General features: G+C 34.6%; 1 protein-coding gene across 5 annotated transcripts in view; it reads right to left on the reverse strand.

Annotated features, from left to right (window-relative positions):
* The window catches only part of ANOS1 (anosmin 1), a 140,083-nt gene that overhangs the window by 33,449 nt on the left and 89,533 nt on the right, over positions 1–17,101 (reverse strand). For 3 of the 5 annotated variants that reach the window (XM_068682457.1, XM_068682479.1, XM_068682462.1), the window contains exons 6-8: positions 15,424–15,553; positions 5,128–5,366; positions 2,327–2,474 (exon numbers count right to left, since the gene is read on the reverse strand). In XM_068682457.1, the coding sequence (XP_068538558.1) occupies positions 2,327–2,474; positions 5,128–5,366; positions 15,424–15,553 (517 nt within the window). The remainder of the gene's footprint in view (positions 1–2,326; positions 2,475–5,127; positions 5,367–15,423; positions 15,554–17,101) is intronic. The other 2 variants (XM_068682471.1, XM_068682484.1) reach the window with 1 other exon arrangement.

Here is a 17,101-nt window from a genome sequence, read left to right on the forward strand (position 1 = left end):
GAGCTACTTCCCAAAAGCCGCAGAAGTCCCCAAGTAATGAGGAAGCATGAATGTCCTGTTCTAGATAATATTTCAGGCAATTTATTTTACAGATTTCTCCATCTGTTTCTGAGTATTCTTGAAAATACCTCAAGCAGAAGTAGCTCTAATTAACTTCAGTGAGACTCAGAAGATGAATTCAGATATATTTGCATTACCTCTAGAGGTAGATTTTATTTGTTTTTTGATATAAACCATAATGTAGCCATTCTTAGAAAAGGTCCAAAAAGATCCACACACACTTCTCAGCAGAGTGCTCAATCACACTAAAAAGTGTGATATAACTGGTTTTGACCGAAAGAATGTTGAACTCTTGGCTTTAATAAGAAGGATGTTCAGATTTATCTATCAACTTATAGACATATATTTGTCTATAATAACAGATCACAGAATCACAGAATTTCTAGGTTGGAAGAGACCTCAAGATCATCGAGTCCAACCTCTGACCTAACGCTAACAGTCCCCACTAAACCATATCCCTAAGCTCTACATCTAAACGTCTTTTAAAGACTTCCAGGGATGGTGACTCCACCACTTTCCTGGGCAGCCTGTTCCAATGTCTAAAACATATGTCTATAAACATATAAACTTTACACTTTAGCCTGCAGAAGCAAAGGCTCCAGGGAGATCTTATAGTAACTTTCCAGTACCTAAAGGGGGCCTGCAAGAAAGCTGGAGAGGGACTTTTTATCAGGGAGGGTAGTGATAGGACAAGGTGTAATGGCTTTAAGGTAGAAGAGGGTAGATTTAGATTAGATATAAGGAAGAAATTATTTACTCTGAGAGTGGTGAGACCCAGGTTGCCCAGAGAAGCTGTGGGTGTTCCTTTCCTGGAAGTGCTTAAAGCCAGATTGGATGGGGCTTTGAGCAACCTAATTTAGTGGGAGATGTCCCTGCCCATGGCAGGATGGTTGGAAATACATGACCTTTAAGATCTCTGCCAATCCAAACCATCCTGTGATTCCATGATTTTATGATTGATTTTTGAAGTACTTTCCTGTAAAACAAATTTGGTTTGGTATAATTCTCACAGGCACTGATTTGGCCCAAATAGGTAGCGAAAATGAGCTTAATAGGGGGAAAAAAGGAGATCTTTAGGTCTGTTTTATCTTCTTGGTACATTAAAATGTGAAACTGCTGTAGTAGGAAAAGGTCTGTTATAGTTAAAAAATACTTCAAAATATTTCATACATATCCAAACAGAATATGTTTGCAGAAGGGTCCAGCAAAAATAGAGATTGATTAGTCAGGGTGAGAGTACTTAGGGTAACAGCAACATTATGACAATGGTGCTAAATAAAGTTTAAATTTTGATTGTACTTTAAAATAAAAATGTAAATGGATAGAAAATGAAACAATCAGGAAAGGATGTTTAAAATGATATCTCTAGCACCTTTTAATCAGAATTTTGCTGCATTGTATATTGTATATACATTGGCAGTTGGGACTCAGTATTGTATTGCAATTATGAAAACATTTAACTAAGACTCAGTTTACTGTTAGATTCAGATATGATTTTAAATTATATTTTATAGTAAAATGAGAGAAAGAGTTTCAACAGCTTGCTCAATGTCTTTTTGGCTATGTATGCATAATAATGGCACCGGAGATTCTCTCCCAGTTACTAGAACAAAGCCCAGCACAGCACAGCACTGCCTCAGTGCGTGAGGTTTTTAAGATCTTAAAAATAAATATCCTGATCTCTAAAGATCTCAAGATTTTAATTTCAATGTTGGTCCTATGTGTGTAATAATTTCTTGAGAATTCATTTCTTATCAGGCATGAACAATTTAGATTCCCTAATAGAAGAGTCGGTGTTTTATATCAATTCATAGCAGATATGTATTGGAGTGCTCCAAGAATCTGATTTCATGGGCTAGTCAAAACAATCAGGATTTTGAAAAGGATTGCAAGCTACAACTGCCTAGTTAAGATAAAGACACAGAAATGGATTTATTCCAGTGACTAAGGAATATAGTTAGTATTTATAACTATAATGTATTTTAAAAATATTAACATCACAGTGATGCACATGCTTCCATTTTCATTGTATTTGTTTACTTCAGGTGAGCAGGAGCTAAGACAAAATATTAGGTGAAAACTATGATCAGTTTTTAGGTAAGAAATTTAACATCAAAAGGTTACTCAACTTGATCAAGACAAGATCACTTTGCTATCAAACAGCCAGCTTTAAAAAATTATTTCCTTTCACTTGAGAAACCATTACGCAAAACATTCAAAATCCAAATAAAGAAGAGAGAAAGTACTCAGGTGTCTGAATACTCACTATTATTCCTGGTGTCCTGCGTTGTGCTAAAATGGAGAGAAACCTTAGCACTTTTAAGGCGTATCTGACCCCAGCGTGTTACTGCCTGTAGTTCTACATTGTAGTTGCTGTTGGGTTGGAGTCCCTCCAGGACCACATAATTCTGGGGCTATAACAGGGGAGAATAAATATACAGAGCAGTTATAGTATTACTGAAACACAAGCTCTTATTAAAAGCAGGCCTGTTATCTTGAGCTCGCTACTCTTTTGAAATTAGAAAAGAAAACTCATACATGTATATAAATTTCAGCAGAACAAAATTTTCTTTCTTTAAAATAACATTTTACTGAACTCTATTTTTGTGTGTCATTATAAAAGAACTAATAAAGGACTAACTTACTTCCCTGGTGTTTACAAAATTTTGTCAATTCCTTGGCAAATGCAGACACGTACTCTTTAAGTCAAAATTAAAGTTGTTTATACATATATGTAAGTATATATATGTATAACTTTTTTTTCTTGTGTCTAAATTATTTTAGCCAAAGACATTTAAAGTCTTTTCTCCATGATTTCTACATTAGAAAATCATTGACAACTTAGTCTAGAGAGAGCTAGTCTGAAGACAGCTAGAATGCAAGATTCAGTACATTTGTCAATATTTTCTATAAAACGTTTTCTACAAAAATAAAAAGATAAAGAAACAGGCATCCAAAAAAACCTCCTTATTAAAAAGGATTCTTTTCATCTACAGAGTGATAAATGGAAAAGAAAAAAATGAAGTTTCTATTGTCAAGGAAGTGTACATGAGTAGGATTAATCAATCCTACATGAGTAGGTTTATCATTCTCTGGTTAATAACCTATAAATTAAGTCCCATAATATTGTAAAGAACTTCACAGTATTCACAAGGCTTCACAGTATTCTTGCATTCTTAATTACATTTTTAGTATTTATAAAAATCCTCTTCTAGCCCATGTCACAGACAGAATACATTACTCCATGTTTTCATTAGAATTCTTTGTGCCTCTAAAGTTTCACAGTCAATCCAGAGTGAAGAGGACAACTGTGCACTGCCACAGTTCAGGAATTTTCAAAAGCATTTTGTTTCAATTATGTTTACTTGTTTTGTGTTATTTATTATTGACTATAACTCTTGATTAATGGCATTGATTTCTAAATACTGCAGCAAAAAATATTTGAATGTCTACCTAGAATCACCTAGAAATCTTTATAAAATGGTTTGGACTAGGCTACATTTGAACTAGACCATACCTGAATATAAAAATTGAGAAAAAAATCTTCAACGTTCTTCAAAAAAAGAGATTTTTCCACTGTGTTTCATATTATTTACAGTTTCAGTTTTTAGACTGAAGAGTTTCTGTAATATTCAAAAGACCATTGGCCAGCAATAGCTTCAGAAGTATCCTGTGGGGGTAGTCTGAATCTCATTAGTGTACAGTTTCATGTGATGCTGCAGAAGAAGTACACTGGGCCAGGAGTAGTATGAAAGGTATTCTAAGAGCCTGTCTTTTCTCTTAGATATGTCTTAGATCTTCTGGATTTCCTTCTGTTCAAGGCCAGAACTTTGTCATAATTATTTAATATTTTTTATTGGATGTTTTAACATTTTGAAGGTCTTATTTAACTTTTTTTAACATTTAATAATATTTAATTAAAAATTAACAAATTTAACAATTTGAAGGTCTCTAGCCAATGGCAGCTTTCCTGAGAAACACAAAATGTTCTACCTAGCAGAATACAAATCTACTCCTTGCTAAAGTGATTTCTTAAAAGTACAACAGAGGTCTAAAAAAAATAGAAATAAAAATATTAAAACTCCATATTATTTCCAATTATGGTTAAATTTCCTTTTCCCTCCTTCCCAATGTAAAGCTCGTGATGATGGCTACAGTCTCCAGACCCTGATCCCTGTCCATTCCCATGAAAAGAGGTGGGTTCACCATGCTCACGTCAGTGGATTTGGCTATATCCAGTTTGCTGTAAATGAACTCAGAATAATGCCTTAATTGCTCTCATTTTTCTCAGGATTTGGTGCCTGAGGGACAGAGAGGGAACTATAACCCTACAGCTGTCATTCATAACAGTGTAAACAGGCAACACTAGCCAAAACACAGGGTAAACACAGACATGGAAACAAATGCTCACAATGCATTAATAAAAGTTAGTTCAGATAATTAAGCCCAGTCTGTTATTTGTGATACATTTGTATTCCTATTACCTACTTTAAGATACTATACAACATGCTTAAGGATATGACAGAAGATAGTTTTCCAGTAAAGCAATATTTGATGTGCATCAAAAAAAATCACAGGAATTTACTGCTATGGAAATATGTCAGATCTCTGGTACAGCAGAGTACTTAAATGTCATTTTGTTTTGTTTTGTTTGGACCTATAATAATTATTTAATATTTACTCTATATGATAGTGTCCCAAGTTTTATTTGCATATTGAAATAATGCAACAGATGATGCTACACTTTTGAAATAAAACAATACTGTATCTTTCAGAAGAACAGTAAAATAAGCCTCACTATAGAGAAGAAACAGCACTTTACTTTCTGTTTCTCCCACAAAATCTTGTAATACTTGTCTGTATTTTAAGGTAGAAGTCTACTTCTCTCCTTGAGTTCAGTTTAGCATAGAGACCGAGAAATCAAAATTGTCTATGGGATTGGTGATCTTAAAAATTAAGGCAATTTTCTCTTCTGTTGAAATTATTACAATTTATCATATTTTGATACTTCTAATCTATTTATTTTATGCTAGAAATATGTTTGAACATTCCAAAATTAACACACACCCATATTTCTGTCTCATTTGCTGTTTTCCTTCTTACCCCATCAGTAATCTTCCTTCTCTTTTTTTTAGCTGGGATCACATATTTGCTATACGTCCAGCTCCAGAAGACTTTGTAGTGGTGCACTGGGATATCAGGTTCTTCTGGAAGATCCCAAGTAATCATTACATTTACACTTCCATCATTGTTTGCACTGATATTGGCAATTCTGATATTAGATGGAGCTGGTGGAGCAGACGGATCTGCAATTAAAAAAAATAAATCAAAAAATCATCTTCAGTAAGGTAAAGATCATATTCATCTTATGTATCTACTAGCTATACACAAGCTGTGTTAAACATTCTTGTTACACTTATGAAAATTCAGTCAAAAAATTCCCATAAGTGAGATGGCTTTTTGTAAGTTAAAGAAATCCAAACCTTACTAAAACTACAATTATGTGCTTGCTTACCAGCTTTGGGACTACACATCTAGGTTTGTTGTTACATTGTTGCTATGCTCACAAATATTACAAACCTTTACCATAATGTTCTAAACTATAAGGTTTACTTCTGGTATTCACTACTTTAAACACAATGACTGTAAAAAGCTCCTAGTCTATGAGTAGCCTTGTGTAGTTATCCTGGAATCACATGGTGGAACTGCTGATTTTTTTTTTTTGTGTGTGTGTGTTCTTAAAGAATTCTCAAATGAGAATATTTCTACAAGTTGAGTCTTTCTTAAAAGATCTTGTACTGATATCCACTAGCATGGGACATAAATATGACTTTAGAATAAATGTAATTAAGATATAATGAAATATTATGCTGACATAGAAGGCCATAGTTATATTTTTATAATGACAAAAAACAATTAGCTATCCCTGTTATTTATTTCCCTATTCTGAACTAATTTCTGGTCAATATTACCTGAGATATTATTCCTTCAATTCTCTTTGTCAACCCTAGAGTCAAGAAGGATACCTGACAGTCAAAGGTTCCACGACTAAACCTCTTACAATACTGAACTTTAGATCCTCCTTAGGGTTCTAATATATGATATGCTGTCTCTGAGTCAAGTGAATTAAACGGAAACTTTGCAGATGAGCTTCTGAAAGTCAAACTTGCTATTATCTTTCTCTTACGTTTTAATCATGATTCTCAATCTAAGTAATCTAAGAATCATTATAAGAGAACACTATCAAGAGTGAATATGGCAATATACTTATTTCACCAGCAATTTAGTGAAAAAATATAAGACTTTGAAAACTTTATTTTTCTAAATGCCTGTGGTAGACAAACATTAGTGGCAAAATATAATAAAAATGCAAAAATAAATAAATAGATGGGTAAATAAATAAATTAAAGTAAACACTGTGGCTCAAAAAAAAAAAATAAAGGTATATCAGGCAGAAAAAAAAAAAAAAAAAAAAAATTGTAACAATTAAGGCATGGGATGAAGTTGAAGCCAAGAAAAAACAATGTGATTGAGAAAACCATTTTCACATAAATTTTCAGCCAAATAAGCCACCACTTACTGCCAGAAATAAAACTGAAGGTGTGCAGAGGAGACACCAGGCATTCATTTGTGGCACAGTTCACCTGGATCTTTTTTATAATGGTTAATGATCTGTTAAATGAGCTTTCCAGACATACTAAATTCATCTGATAATCCCTATGATAAATGGTCTCATTGAAAAATTCCATCATTTAGGTCATACAAACTGACACATTTAGAATTAATAAAGACAGCATTTCCTTTTTAAAGATCAGCAGATGTGAAATAATGACTTATTCCTGTTATTTAACAGGAGTCTTGGTTAAACAACAATGGATGCTCCTGTTTCCTCATACATGCCATTTTAGTTAAAATAGTAATGGATGTCTGTGTTGCCTCACACATGTAATTCAACCTGTCTTTTGGACATAAACATTACAAAGCATTGAGTTTAAACCTTCTGGAAATTCATCTTTATTTTCCTAATAATGAGAATTCCTTATTTCTTCTCTTTCTTTATTTTTTAAATGAAATTGCAAGCCAGATTCCTTCATTTTTTGTCTTTGCAGAAACACTTTCCATACATTTATTGCCTTACCTCTGAAGTACACATCTCTATCTTAAACATATACAAAGGTGAGTATTTTGGAGAGGATAAATGTAAGAGATTAACTTCTATAATTTCTTTTAGGTTTGTATTGTTGTCTAATATAATTCCTCATCTACTTCTATAGCTTACTAAAATAAGTAGATGCAAAATTAAATTTAGATGCAATAAACAGAATCATTAATCAGAAAACCAAAATCAAAAAATTAAGCATTCATCTTCGCCAAATTAAAATGTTAGGGTTCTTTTTTTTTTTATGTATTATGATAATGTATTATGACAATAAAACATTTATAACCTGAAGTGCAACATTTATAACCTGAAATGCAGTAATATGATCATATTATTGCAGGTGAATTATTCAGGTTATCTCCCAGAAGTACTATGCATCATGTATTATGTATACATAACATATGGGATACAATTTAAGTGTTTCAGAGATTACGTCTTCATGAATGGTCAGATATAAGCCTAAACAATTCTAACTGTACAACATCTTTGTCTTCATTTTGCAACTGCAAAAGATTCTGAGAGCCCTAAAAATTCTAAAAGCTAAATGAAATAGCTCTTCTGGACAAAGTGCGTTACATGATTCAGAATATTTTCAAGTTCTAATCATCAGCTTTTCATAGATCTAAAGAAAATGACTGTTTTTTTTGTTTGTTTTCTTCCAAAATTCTTTGTCAAGTGTTTCTGTCCCCACAAGAATGCAAGATAACGTGCAATTATCCTTATATAAAGTAGGTGACTGATCAGAACTGAGCTTTTAAGTGTCTCAGCATCACAGGATTTTTCTTTTAAGTAACTTCAAACATCCCTGTTTTTCTCAGTAACATAAGCAGAAACAAAAATAGTAAGGAGAAGAACTGTGTACATATTGAAAGCAATGGATAATTTCTTTTGAATTCTACAGTACCAGGATTTCACCCTGTACTTACTATAATTCCAGTTTATTGAAAACATCACATTATCAGTAGCATTTCTGCATGCTCTGTTCACTAGAAACAGTCCAGTCTGCAGACAAAATGCAGATTTGTATTAAAAACAAAAACAACAAAAATATGAGTACTGGTTTGCCTTTGCTGAGGGAGAGTTGTACATTAATATGTTTAATATGTTGTATTAAAAATCAGCAGGTAACTATTGGTTAAGTAAAGAAAAAACATTCTCCTCTTAAGTTGAATATACACGTGAAATAATATTAAAATAGTAGAAACAATTTCCTAAGTGCCCACTTTTTTTCAAGATGTCTTTTGTGAGCATAGCAAATGTCATTGAAAAGGGCCTTTGAAGAGGAGGAAAAGATTGTAGGAAGGAAGAGGTTGTAGATGTGGAAGACAGAAAGGAAGGATTTCTGCAGCTGAGAGACATGAAAAGACGAGATATTTCAAATTGTCACTTTCTCAAGAAGGGCTTTTTTAAAACTCATAGACTAAGATGTAGAAAATAATAATCTAGAAGCAAGTAAATTGACCAAACAACAAAAACAACAACAAAACACTTTGGAATGGAATGGAATAATTCTGTTGGAAGGAACCTACAAAAGCACTTCAGCTCTAACCAAAAGTTAAAGTATATTAACATTATCCAAATGCCCCTTGAACACTGGCAGTCATTATACTTGGCATTAAATCATCTGAAAGAAAGAAGGAAAAGAAAAACTCAAAGACTAACAAATAACCGTCTGATTGTGGGGACCCAACATTAAAATATTTCTTGGGTTTTGAGTACCTGAAATATGAAGCCACTAAGTGAGTGGCTAAAGCCACTACCAGCTGAAGATCCTTTCCACATTAAGTATTTCCATATTACTATATAATTTATTCTTATATTTCTATGTCTCTCTGAACCACTCATCACTATTATAACCGACAGAACTTTTTTTTTTTTTTTTAAGCCAAAAAAACAGGAATATTCATCTTTTCTTTCATTAGAAAGGACTGAGTTTCACCAGTGAGAAGGAATAGCACCTAGGCTAGATATTGTGATCTCTGTTATTAATGGAAGGAAAAAACAACAACAACAACAACAAACCCAAGCCCCAGGCTCAAAAAGGAACAGATAAAAAATCAAAAATACCCCAAGCCTCCCCCAAAGTCCTCCTCCAAAAGATAAAATAAATAAATTGAAATGTTAAGTAGCCTTAACAACATACTCCTTCATAATGCATGCCTACCAGTTACCAGATAATTGTATTTTTTCTGTTTTTTTAAGCCTTCACAATTGTATTATTGAATGTAAAAGTCAAGCTTCTACAAGGTGTTCTGTTATGCTTCTGTATGTCTATGCAAACACTAAAAAGCCATACACAACTTGTGTGCTGAAATATTTTAAAGTCTAATAACTGAATATCTAATACTGAACTATAAAGCTTATATACATAAAATGTTTGTTAACCTGACTGTGAAGCTAAACTGGAATTCTCCTGACAATAAAGCTTAACAGCCACTCTGCTGTTAGCGTTCATATATCTGTGATCCCTTTGACTGACTGCCCAAATGTATAATTCAGATACATGAACATTAAACTACTGGAATGGAAACTACTGCCAGTTTTTCAAATTTAAAGTTCTGAAATTTTATATATATGAATTTATCTGAGTGTTAAATCAAATTCTTTGGTTTGCAGAAAGAGTGATGATAGTTGCAGCTTTTCCTTTGTTGTTTATGCTACAGCTCAAATAAAATAAAAGACATTATATATACTAGAATTTGGCACAGACAGTTGTCCTCTAATCTGAAAAATTCTGGTCTCAGCAGCTTGAGAAGTAAATTGCTTCTCACTGCTAGAAACGATAGCTTCATTAGGTCAAGGCTGAGACTGCTGTTCCAGCAAATGGAGTAAGTACTGAATTTGTCTGCATTGTGTCTGGCTTGAGTATACCCAAAGGACTTAAATTCTTGTCTTGCTGGCTACTCAGCCATCACAAGGAAAACTCTGTTTCAGGCCCCAGGAGGGAGGATTCCCCATGTCTAATAATAATAATAATAATAATAATAATAATAATAATAATAATAATAATAATAATAATAATAATAATAATAATAATAATAATAATAATAATAATAGCATCACATCATCACCATTTCAAAATGCACATCTTTCTCTATACATTTATTAAACTTAGTGATAGACAGTTTATCTCTTACAAAAATCTTTCAATCAGTAGGATCTGGAAGTGCTTTGCAACCTTAAACATAACAGCATGGGTAAGCTATGCTTACAAGAATCACATCATTCGTTGCTGCAAATGCCTTCACTTTGACTTTAAATAGAGCAACTGTAATGAAAATAAATAAATAAATAAATGATTTGAAATATATGTCAGAGAGGAAATAACGACATTGGAACCTGGAATTCCCAATCTGAATTGTAAAAGTGACAGCAAGTTTGGCTCCATTTAAAATCCTTTCTTACATAGATTTGTCTTTTTTTCCTGACTTAAAATGGATCACACATTGCTAACTTTTAAACATTACGCCTACCAACTAAAGAAATCTGCTGAAGCTGCTCTACAGACAAGTTTCCAACTTTTAAACAGTTCCAAGGCATAAGCAGGAAGACTGGCTTTGCCCAATGGAAATGGCACACATAAAGCAGCTGTGCAAGAGTATAAAAAAATCATTGGTCCCAAAGGAGCAACAGAAAGAATTTTATTGGCAGGAGTGGGTGTCTGTTCTGGTTTTACTAACACTCAGTAATGCATGCATGAAATCTCATCCAGCACAGTACTTATGTGCTGTGAAAACAATGTTGTCTACTTCCTTTTGCTAGACAATTTATCCTGTGCATGCTAGCAGCTGCCTTTATGTTGAAGATAACTTTAGTAGAGGTAGAAGGATCATATGGTTTGGGTTCATTATGTTGATCATACAGTCCCTTTTTGCCTGTGAAAATGGCACAGCACCTAACTACAGACCAGAAAGATAATAAATTACATGGAAATATTTAATGCCGATCCCTCTAGTTAACTGCAGTCCCTGTTACTGAGAGTTCTTTCTCACCATGAAATACAAAAAGCTAAAAAAAGTAGCCTAAAAATTGTAAGTTGTATTACTAGAGCCAAGTAACTTCTGGCAATTTGGGTTAGGCCATCCACTGCCCACTTAATGGAAGAAAAGCATACACAGGTTTTTTTTTTCCAAAAAGACTTATTTAATGATTGTAGGATCAGTACTCTCCTCCCCCTATAGCAAATGAAACAGCTTGGAGAGAACCAGTCAAAGTATGAAAATAAGGATATTTGTACCTTTGGGAATCAAAATATTCTGCCCGTCATTCTATTAGCTTTCTGCTGTTATTACAAATTTTTGTCACTCAGTGGAAGATAAAAAGCAAACACGATTTAAAAAAAAAAAAAAAGTGAAGTAGAAGTCACAGTCAACAGATCAGAAAGTTTTGATCAATTTTAGTTGACAGCATCAATCAGAACATCCATGTACAGAGTTCTACTCTTAGGAAAGGACCCACTCTCCAAGGTGCAGCATTCACTCCATCTTCTAGTCGCACTGCTCCAAAGAGATAGGCATAATTTAATCTGTGTCTCTTGTAAATTTGATATCAAATTTTAGAAAAATGAAGCATCACTTTGTTCCATGTGACGGCCATGACAGACAGGCATGTATAAATGCTTTATTTCCTTTAATAATAGGAAATAAATGGAATAAAAATTTTTCTCTGCTTATTCTCTGAACATTTTATAAATTATATATATCAGTGGTGTCACTTTGATTATTTATTATTTACATATTAATTCAAGAAATGAACACACGAGGCAGTGTAAAACAGCTAAAAACCTTCACCTCAACTATTTACTGTAGAAGAATATCTACAGCTACAGCAGTTAAAAGAAAAAAAATCAAAACACAAGTAGATTAAGAATGGTGTAGAGCCGTTGTAGCTGAAATGCTTGATGAAATGCTCTTTTATCTTCCTGTTTTTGTCTTTTTCATGACTGGGAAATTAAAGTAATTTGGATAATAAGGATCTTTTTAGTGGTAGAAAAGTCAGTGGAAATTACATACCTCAGGAGATGTAAAGTTATTTTGAATAAAACAAAACTTTACTTTGCTGTACCTACTTAGAAACCATATTTTTGCACTTGCAAAAGACACAGAATAGCATAAACAGCATTGCAGTAACCAGACAAGAAGTCTCTCCAAGTAATTGCAGCATCAATGTTTTTGAACATTCTTTTTAACAGTTTAAAATACTTAGTAACAGAAATATTATATCACATTTGTCCTTCTTTAAAAAAGTACAGTTTGCTATTCATTGTAACCTAGGAGCAACTGGTAAAAGTTCAGCATCTCGTGAGAAAATGTCTTATGAATTGCTATCACGTTTCCTCATCAAAGGATTTCTTTCTGAGGAAAACTTCTGGTAAGTCTGACAAAGATAATAATCTTCTCTTGCTCTTGGCACGACGTGATGAATTGAAACGGTACATAAACTGATGTGAGTTTCTGTCCACACTTTACACAAACGTACCACAGAGAGCCAGCAACCTTCCAAAGGTGATGTGCCAAAGTCCTCCTCCTTTTTTCCAATTTAGAGGTTAAATGTGCCTGTAGGAGCACAGCAGGAGACAGTAGATGCTGGCATGCAAAAAAACAGGCACATCTGATCAGCAGTTTCTTGCCTCTCTGCCAGGAAGGGGCTGCCACTTCCCACAGAGTTCCAAAGTAGTAATTAAAAGTCTATATGACACTATAACTTACTGCTAAGTGCCTGCTCAGGGACATCGATGCTAAGAGATACTGACTGAAGCAACCCAGTGTTATTCCTGACAGTCACCACCCAGCAGCATCTGCATTTGAGTCGCTTAATGCTTCCACATTTCATTTGGCAAATACGGTACCTTTGTAACAGCCACTGACAATATTAAAGCCCCTAAAATAGTCAAATTAACTGATGAAATAGGATGACTCTGGCTACAAAGCTGATATTTAAATGAAGTTCTTGCTGTTTGCTTGGCAATTCACAGTTCAGGGCTGGAGTTTAGATTTGAAAATTGTTATTGTGAGTTACAGTAGCTTTTTGAACAGTTACCATACTTTATGCCCTTATCAAGATCCCCTTTGCTTTGGTTTATTAGATTAGAGCACGGAGAAATACTACAGTCTTCTGCTGTCCTTGTCACAAAGTCCTAAAAGTGCTTAGAGTGCTCTCTGCCCAGCAGACAGCCATAAACAGTACTACAGGTGAGCAAGTGCTTCAGGGGTAGCTGCAGAGACCACAGAAAAAAGAGGACTCTGGTATCTAACATGCAATCATTTTAAAACCACAGACTCCTGAAAAACAAATCACTGCCACTTGGGAGATTATTCTGAAGAAGTATCTTTGTGCTTATCACGCTCTCACACTTCTCCGGAAACCCACTTTTGCTAGAGTCTAGGCTAAAGAGACATTTAGTCTCTTTTTTTTTTACTGGGCTAAAGAGACATTTAGTATGCCTTAGCATGGATGTTCTTACACTCTTTACTAATGTAGGTGTTTTGAACAACATGCTCCTGTGGTGAGCAAGTGCAGCAGGGGACAAATCTAGGGGGAAATTTAATACACATCCTGCTTCAAAATGTCACACTCAAGCCAAAACCTCAGTATTATCATGATATACTTCTATGTAACTACAGGCACAGTGGTTCCAAGCAGAATAGTTAGAAAATCTTTAGAAACTCAGAAAAACAACTCTGGCAATGATCTGAGTTTAAAAGAAAATTGGTGCCAGATTCAGCAATGCAGGGCTGTATCTGCTGAACTGAAGCTCATTAAAAGAAAAAAAAAAAAAAAAAAGCAGAGAATGCCTCCGCTGCTGCTGAATCTTTGCAGTAAACTCAACATAGCTTGAAGGAACTGTATTTTTGATGTCATTGAAATGGCATGCTACTTAAATGTAACAAATTCTTTAAATAATACTTTTATATTCATAAAGGTTTGTGGTCACAAAAGTAATGGTATGACTATGCCAACCAACCTTCCTACCACAAATGGGGTTATAGTACCAAAATTATTTATCCTAATGTAGACTTATTCAAAAAATAAATAAACTATCCATATCACTGAAAGCACTTGCATGCCTATATAACTGTATCTACAATAATATTTTTTCTAGGATTGATTATGGCCAAACAACAAGCTAAAAGCTAACATGGAAACCCACAAATGGTGACTGCCTATATTGTAAGTCAATTTTATCTTCAGAAAAAGGAAATGCATTCCTCAAAGTATTTGTTATAAGAGTGTAAAGATTCTGTCACTACCAAAACAAAGACAAGTCTGTCTATTGGAAACTTTACCGCAATTAGTAATACAGTGAAGAGTGTTACATCTCACTGTTTGGCATCAGTAAACTAGTATGGTCTGGCTATTTCCACATTATTAACTGTATTTAAGAGAGAGTAACCATATCCAGATTGTCTACTGGGGATGGTTTCTGGCCTGTGCTACTGTGCCTGAAAGTCATCTGAGTAAACTCTTCCTTTGTGTCAGTGAAAAGTGCATCAGAAAAAAATTTATGGGACAGGAGATCTGTTTCCAGCTCCCATCCCCCCAGTGCCATTTACTGGTACATTTTCAAAGTTATCCCACATCCCTTGCAGAACCAACAGCAACAAAAAATCCTACAACACTTAGTGGACTGTCTATCATGACTTCCTAATGAACAGATACACACTACTAAACACTATTATACTCTTTTTATCCCTAAGCCTTTGTCTAAGCCTTAATCCCTTATGATTAGTGCTAGCAAGGGGAAAGTTATACTAAAATAGCATGTAGTTCCATTAAAACAATGATGCTGCAATTAAGATATAGGCAACAAACTATTCCTGTACGCTGCTAAGCATATGGCAGGAATGTACATATAACTATAAATGAAATTAAGACAAACATCTTGGAATAACATGTTGAAACCCCATTTCCTTCATGTTTCAAGGTCAGAGTCATGTTGGCTGATACCAACAGTTTGTAAAATGTTTTAAAATGGATTTATTCATTGAGACTCCTTACTGATAAAACAATAATGACGTCTTTAACATTTAATTCCTGTGTTGACTTCAAACAAATCTCACACCGTTTCTAAAGCTGATGGTTGGTAACATGGCCAAAAAACCCACCTGTTAAAAACCTTCTGCCACAAAAACAGGCAGATCAGGTTGCACTCCACATGTGAGCGAGTAGAAGGTGAGCACCAGCTGTAGGGAACCAAAACTCACCTTTTGAGGAGCGGAAGTGCTTGCTGGGTGCCGTGAAGCCCCTCGTCCCATGCACATTGACAGCTGCCACACGGAACTGGTACCACCTGCTCGCTCTGATGTCTGACAGCTGGACCCTCTCATCCGTAGTCTGGTGGGGAAAATGTCACAATTACACTTTTCGTTCAGATGTGGCTAGTTGCTCTCTGCCACGTGACACCCATTAGGCAGACCGGGAGGTAGGACCCACCTCTTTAATACATGGAAGTGTCAACAGTTGTGAACAAAATCACATAACCAGCACATTACAGTGCATTGCAGGTCTCTTCTAGAAAAGTGACCTTTAGAAAACTGGTCAAGTGCTAAATTCACAAAATTACTTTTCAGTTATCACAACTTTCACCATAATATATAGGGCTTAGCTGATCAGGTGTTGACATTTCAGGGAATTCATTAACCCAAATCAAAGGATTCATTTCTCCAGATCCTGAAACAGGAGAGTAAGTCCAAAATGGCTTCACAAAATCCAGAGCTGTGAGAAGCCACCTTTTCTGGTTCATAGGAGACACAAAACTCTCAGGTGATGAATGCAAGCCCTCTTGAGATCCTTGGCATTTATGTCAAAATGACACTCTAAGCCTTAACTCTTCTCTGCAGACTTTTCTCGGGTTATAGGAGATGACCTTTCCATCAACAACACCCACTGAGATTGCTGGTGTCATGAATTTAATTTCCAGCTTCTGCAGGGAGTGCCTTAACCACTGAAATATGGAATAAACATAGATGCACTCTGAACCCTTTCAGTAGGAAGTACTTTAGTCTGAGGCCTGCTTTTTCTATCCTATTTTTTCCTTTAAGGTTTTAAAGATCTGCCTTCTGTGCTGTTTCTGATTTTTTTCCTAAGGTACTAACACCAGACCTGAACACAACCTTCTGGTAACACCTGAATCACTCCCAAGCACATAAGTACATAAGAAATATTGTGTTTTTAGAACTCATTAGAAACTCATCCATTTGTGGCTGATTTTACATTTGCAGTTACCTCTTAATTATCCAAACTTCAAGTTATTTCAGACTGTCATGTTTATTGTGTTTTAATCTAATTATTTAATCAAAATAACACATGAATTTGAAACAAATTACTTGCATAAGTCAAAATATACTACACAACCAATACTGAATATCTTCATTGACCAAGATGCAGACTCATTAAGAAATTTAGTGATTTCTATTTATTTTTACAAGATGTTTTCTGTAACTTAAAAAATCTACCATATGAGTTTCAATGTTACTTGCAGTGATGCCAAATACTTCCCAAAGAAGGCACGGTGTCATTTCTGCTTTTTGCTTTCTTTCCAATCTGTGAAAGAAAGCAGCAGCTGCCAACCTAATTCAGATAGCCAGAATGTTGGGAAGTTGTTTCAGCTCTCCAACAATGGCATTTTTAAAGTCCCAACCAATAAAATTTGTAAATATTATTCTGTCACTTTTTGACAAATAAAATTTAAGGAAAAGGTTATCTGGTTTGTGTGTGCATGTGAAGGAAAGAGAGCCTTTTTAAGCTGCATTATAGTCTGCTTCCAGACTGATGTTTTGCTGCTTTGAGCCCCCATATATTCCTGCTACTCAGAGTCCTTCCCCATTCAGAGTCCTACATTCGTCTATTTAGCTTAAGCTGGGGTAACAGTCCCTGCACTTC

The sequence above is a fragment of the Anas acuta genome, chromosome 1 (assembly GCF_963932015.1).
Source record: "Anas acuta chromosome 1, bAnaAcu1.1, whole genome shotgun sequence".
NCBI lineage: Eukaryota > Metazoa > Chordata > Aves > Anseriformes > Anatidae > Anas > Anas acuta.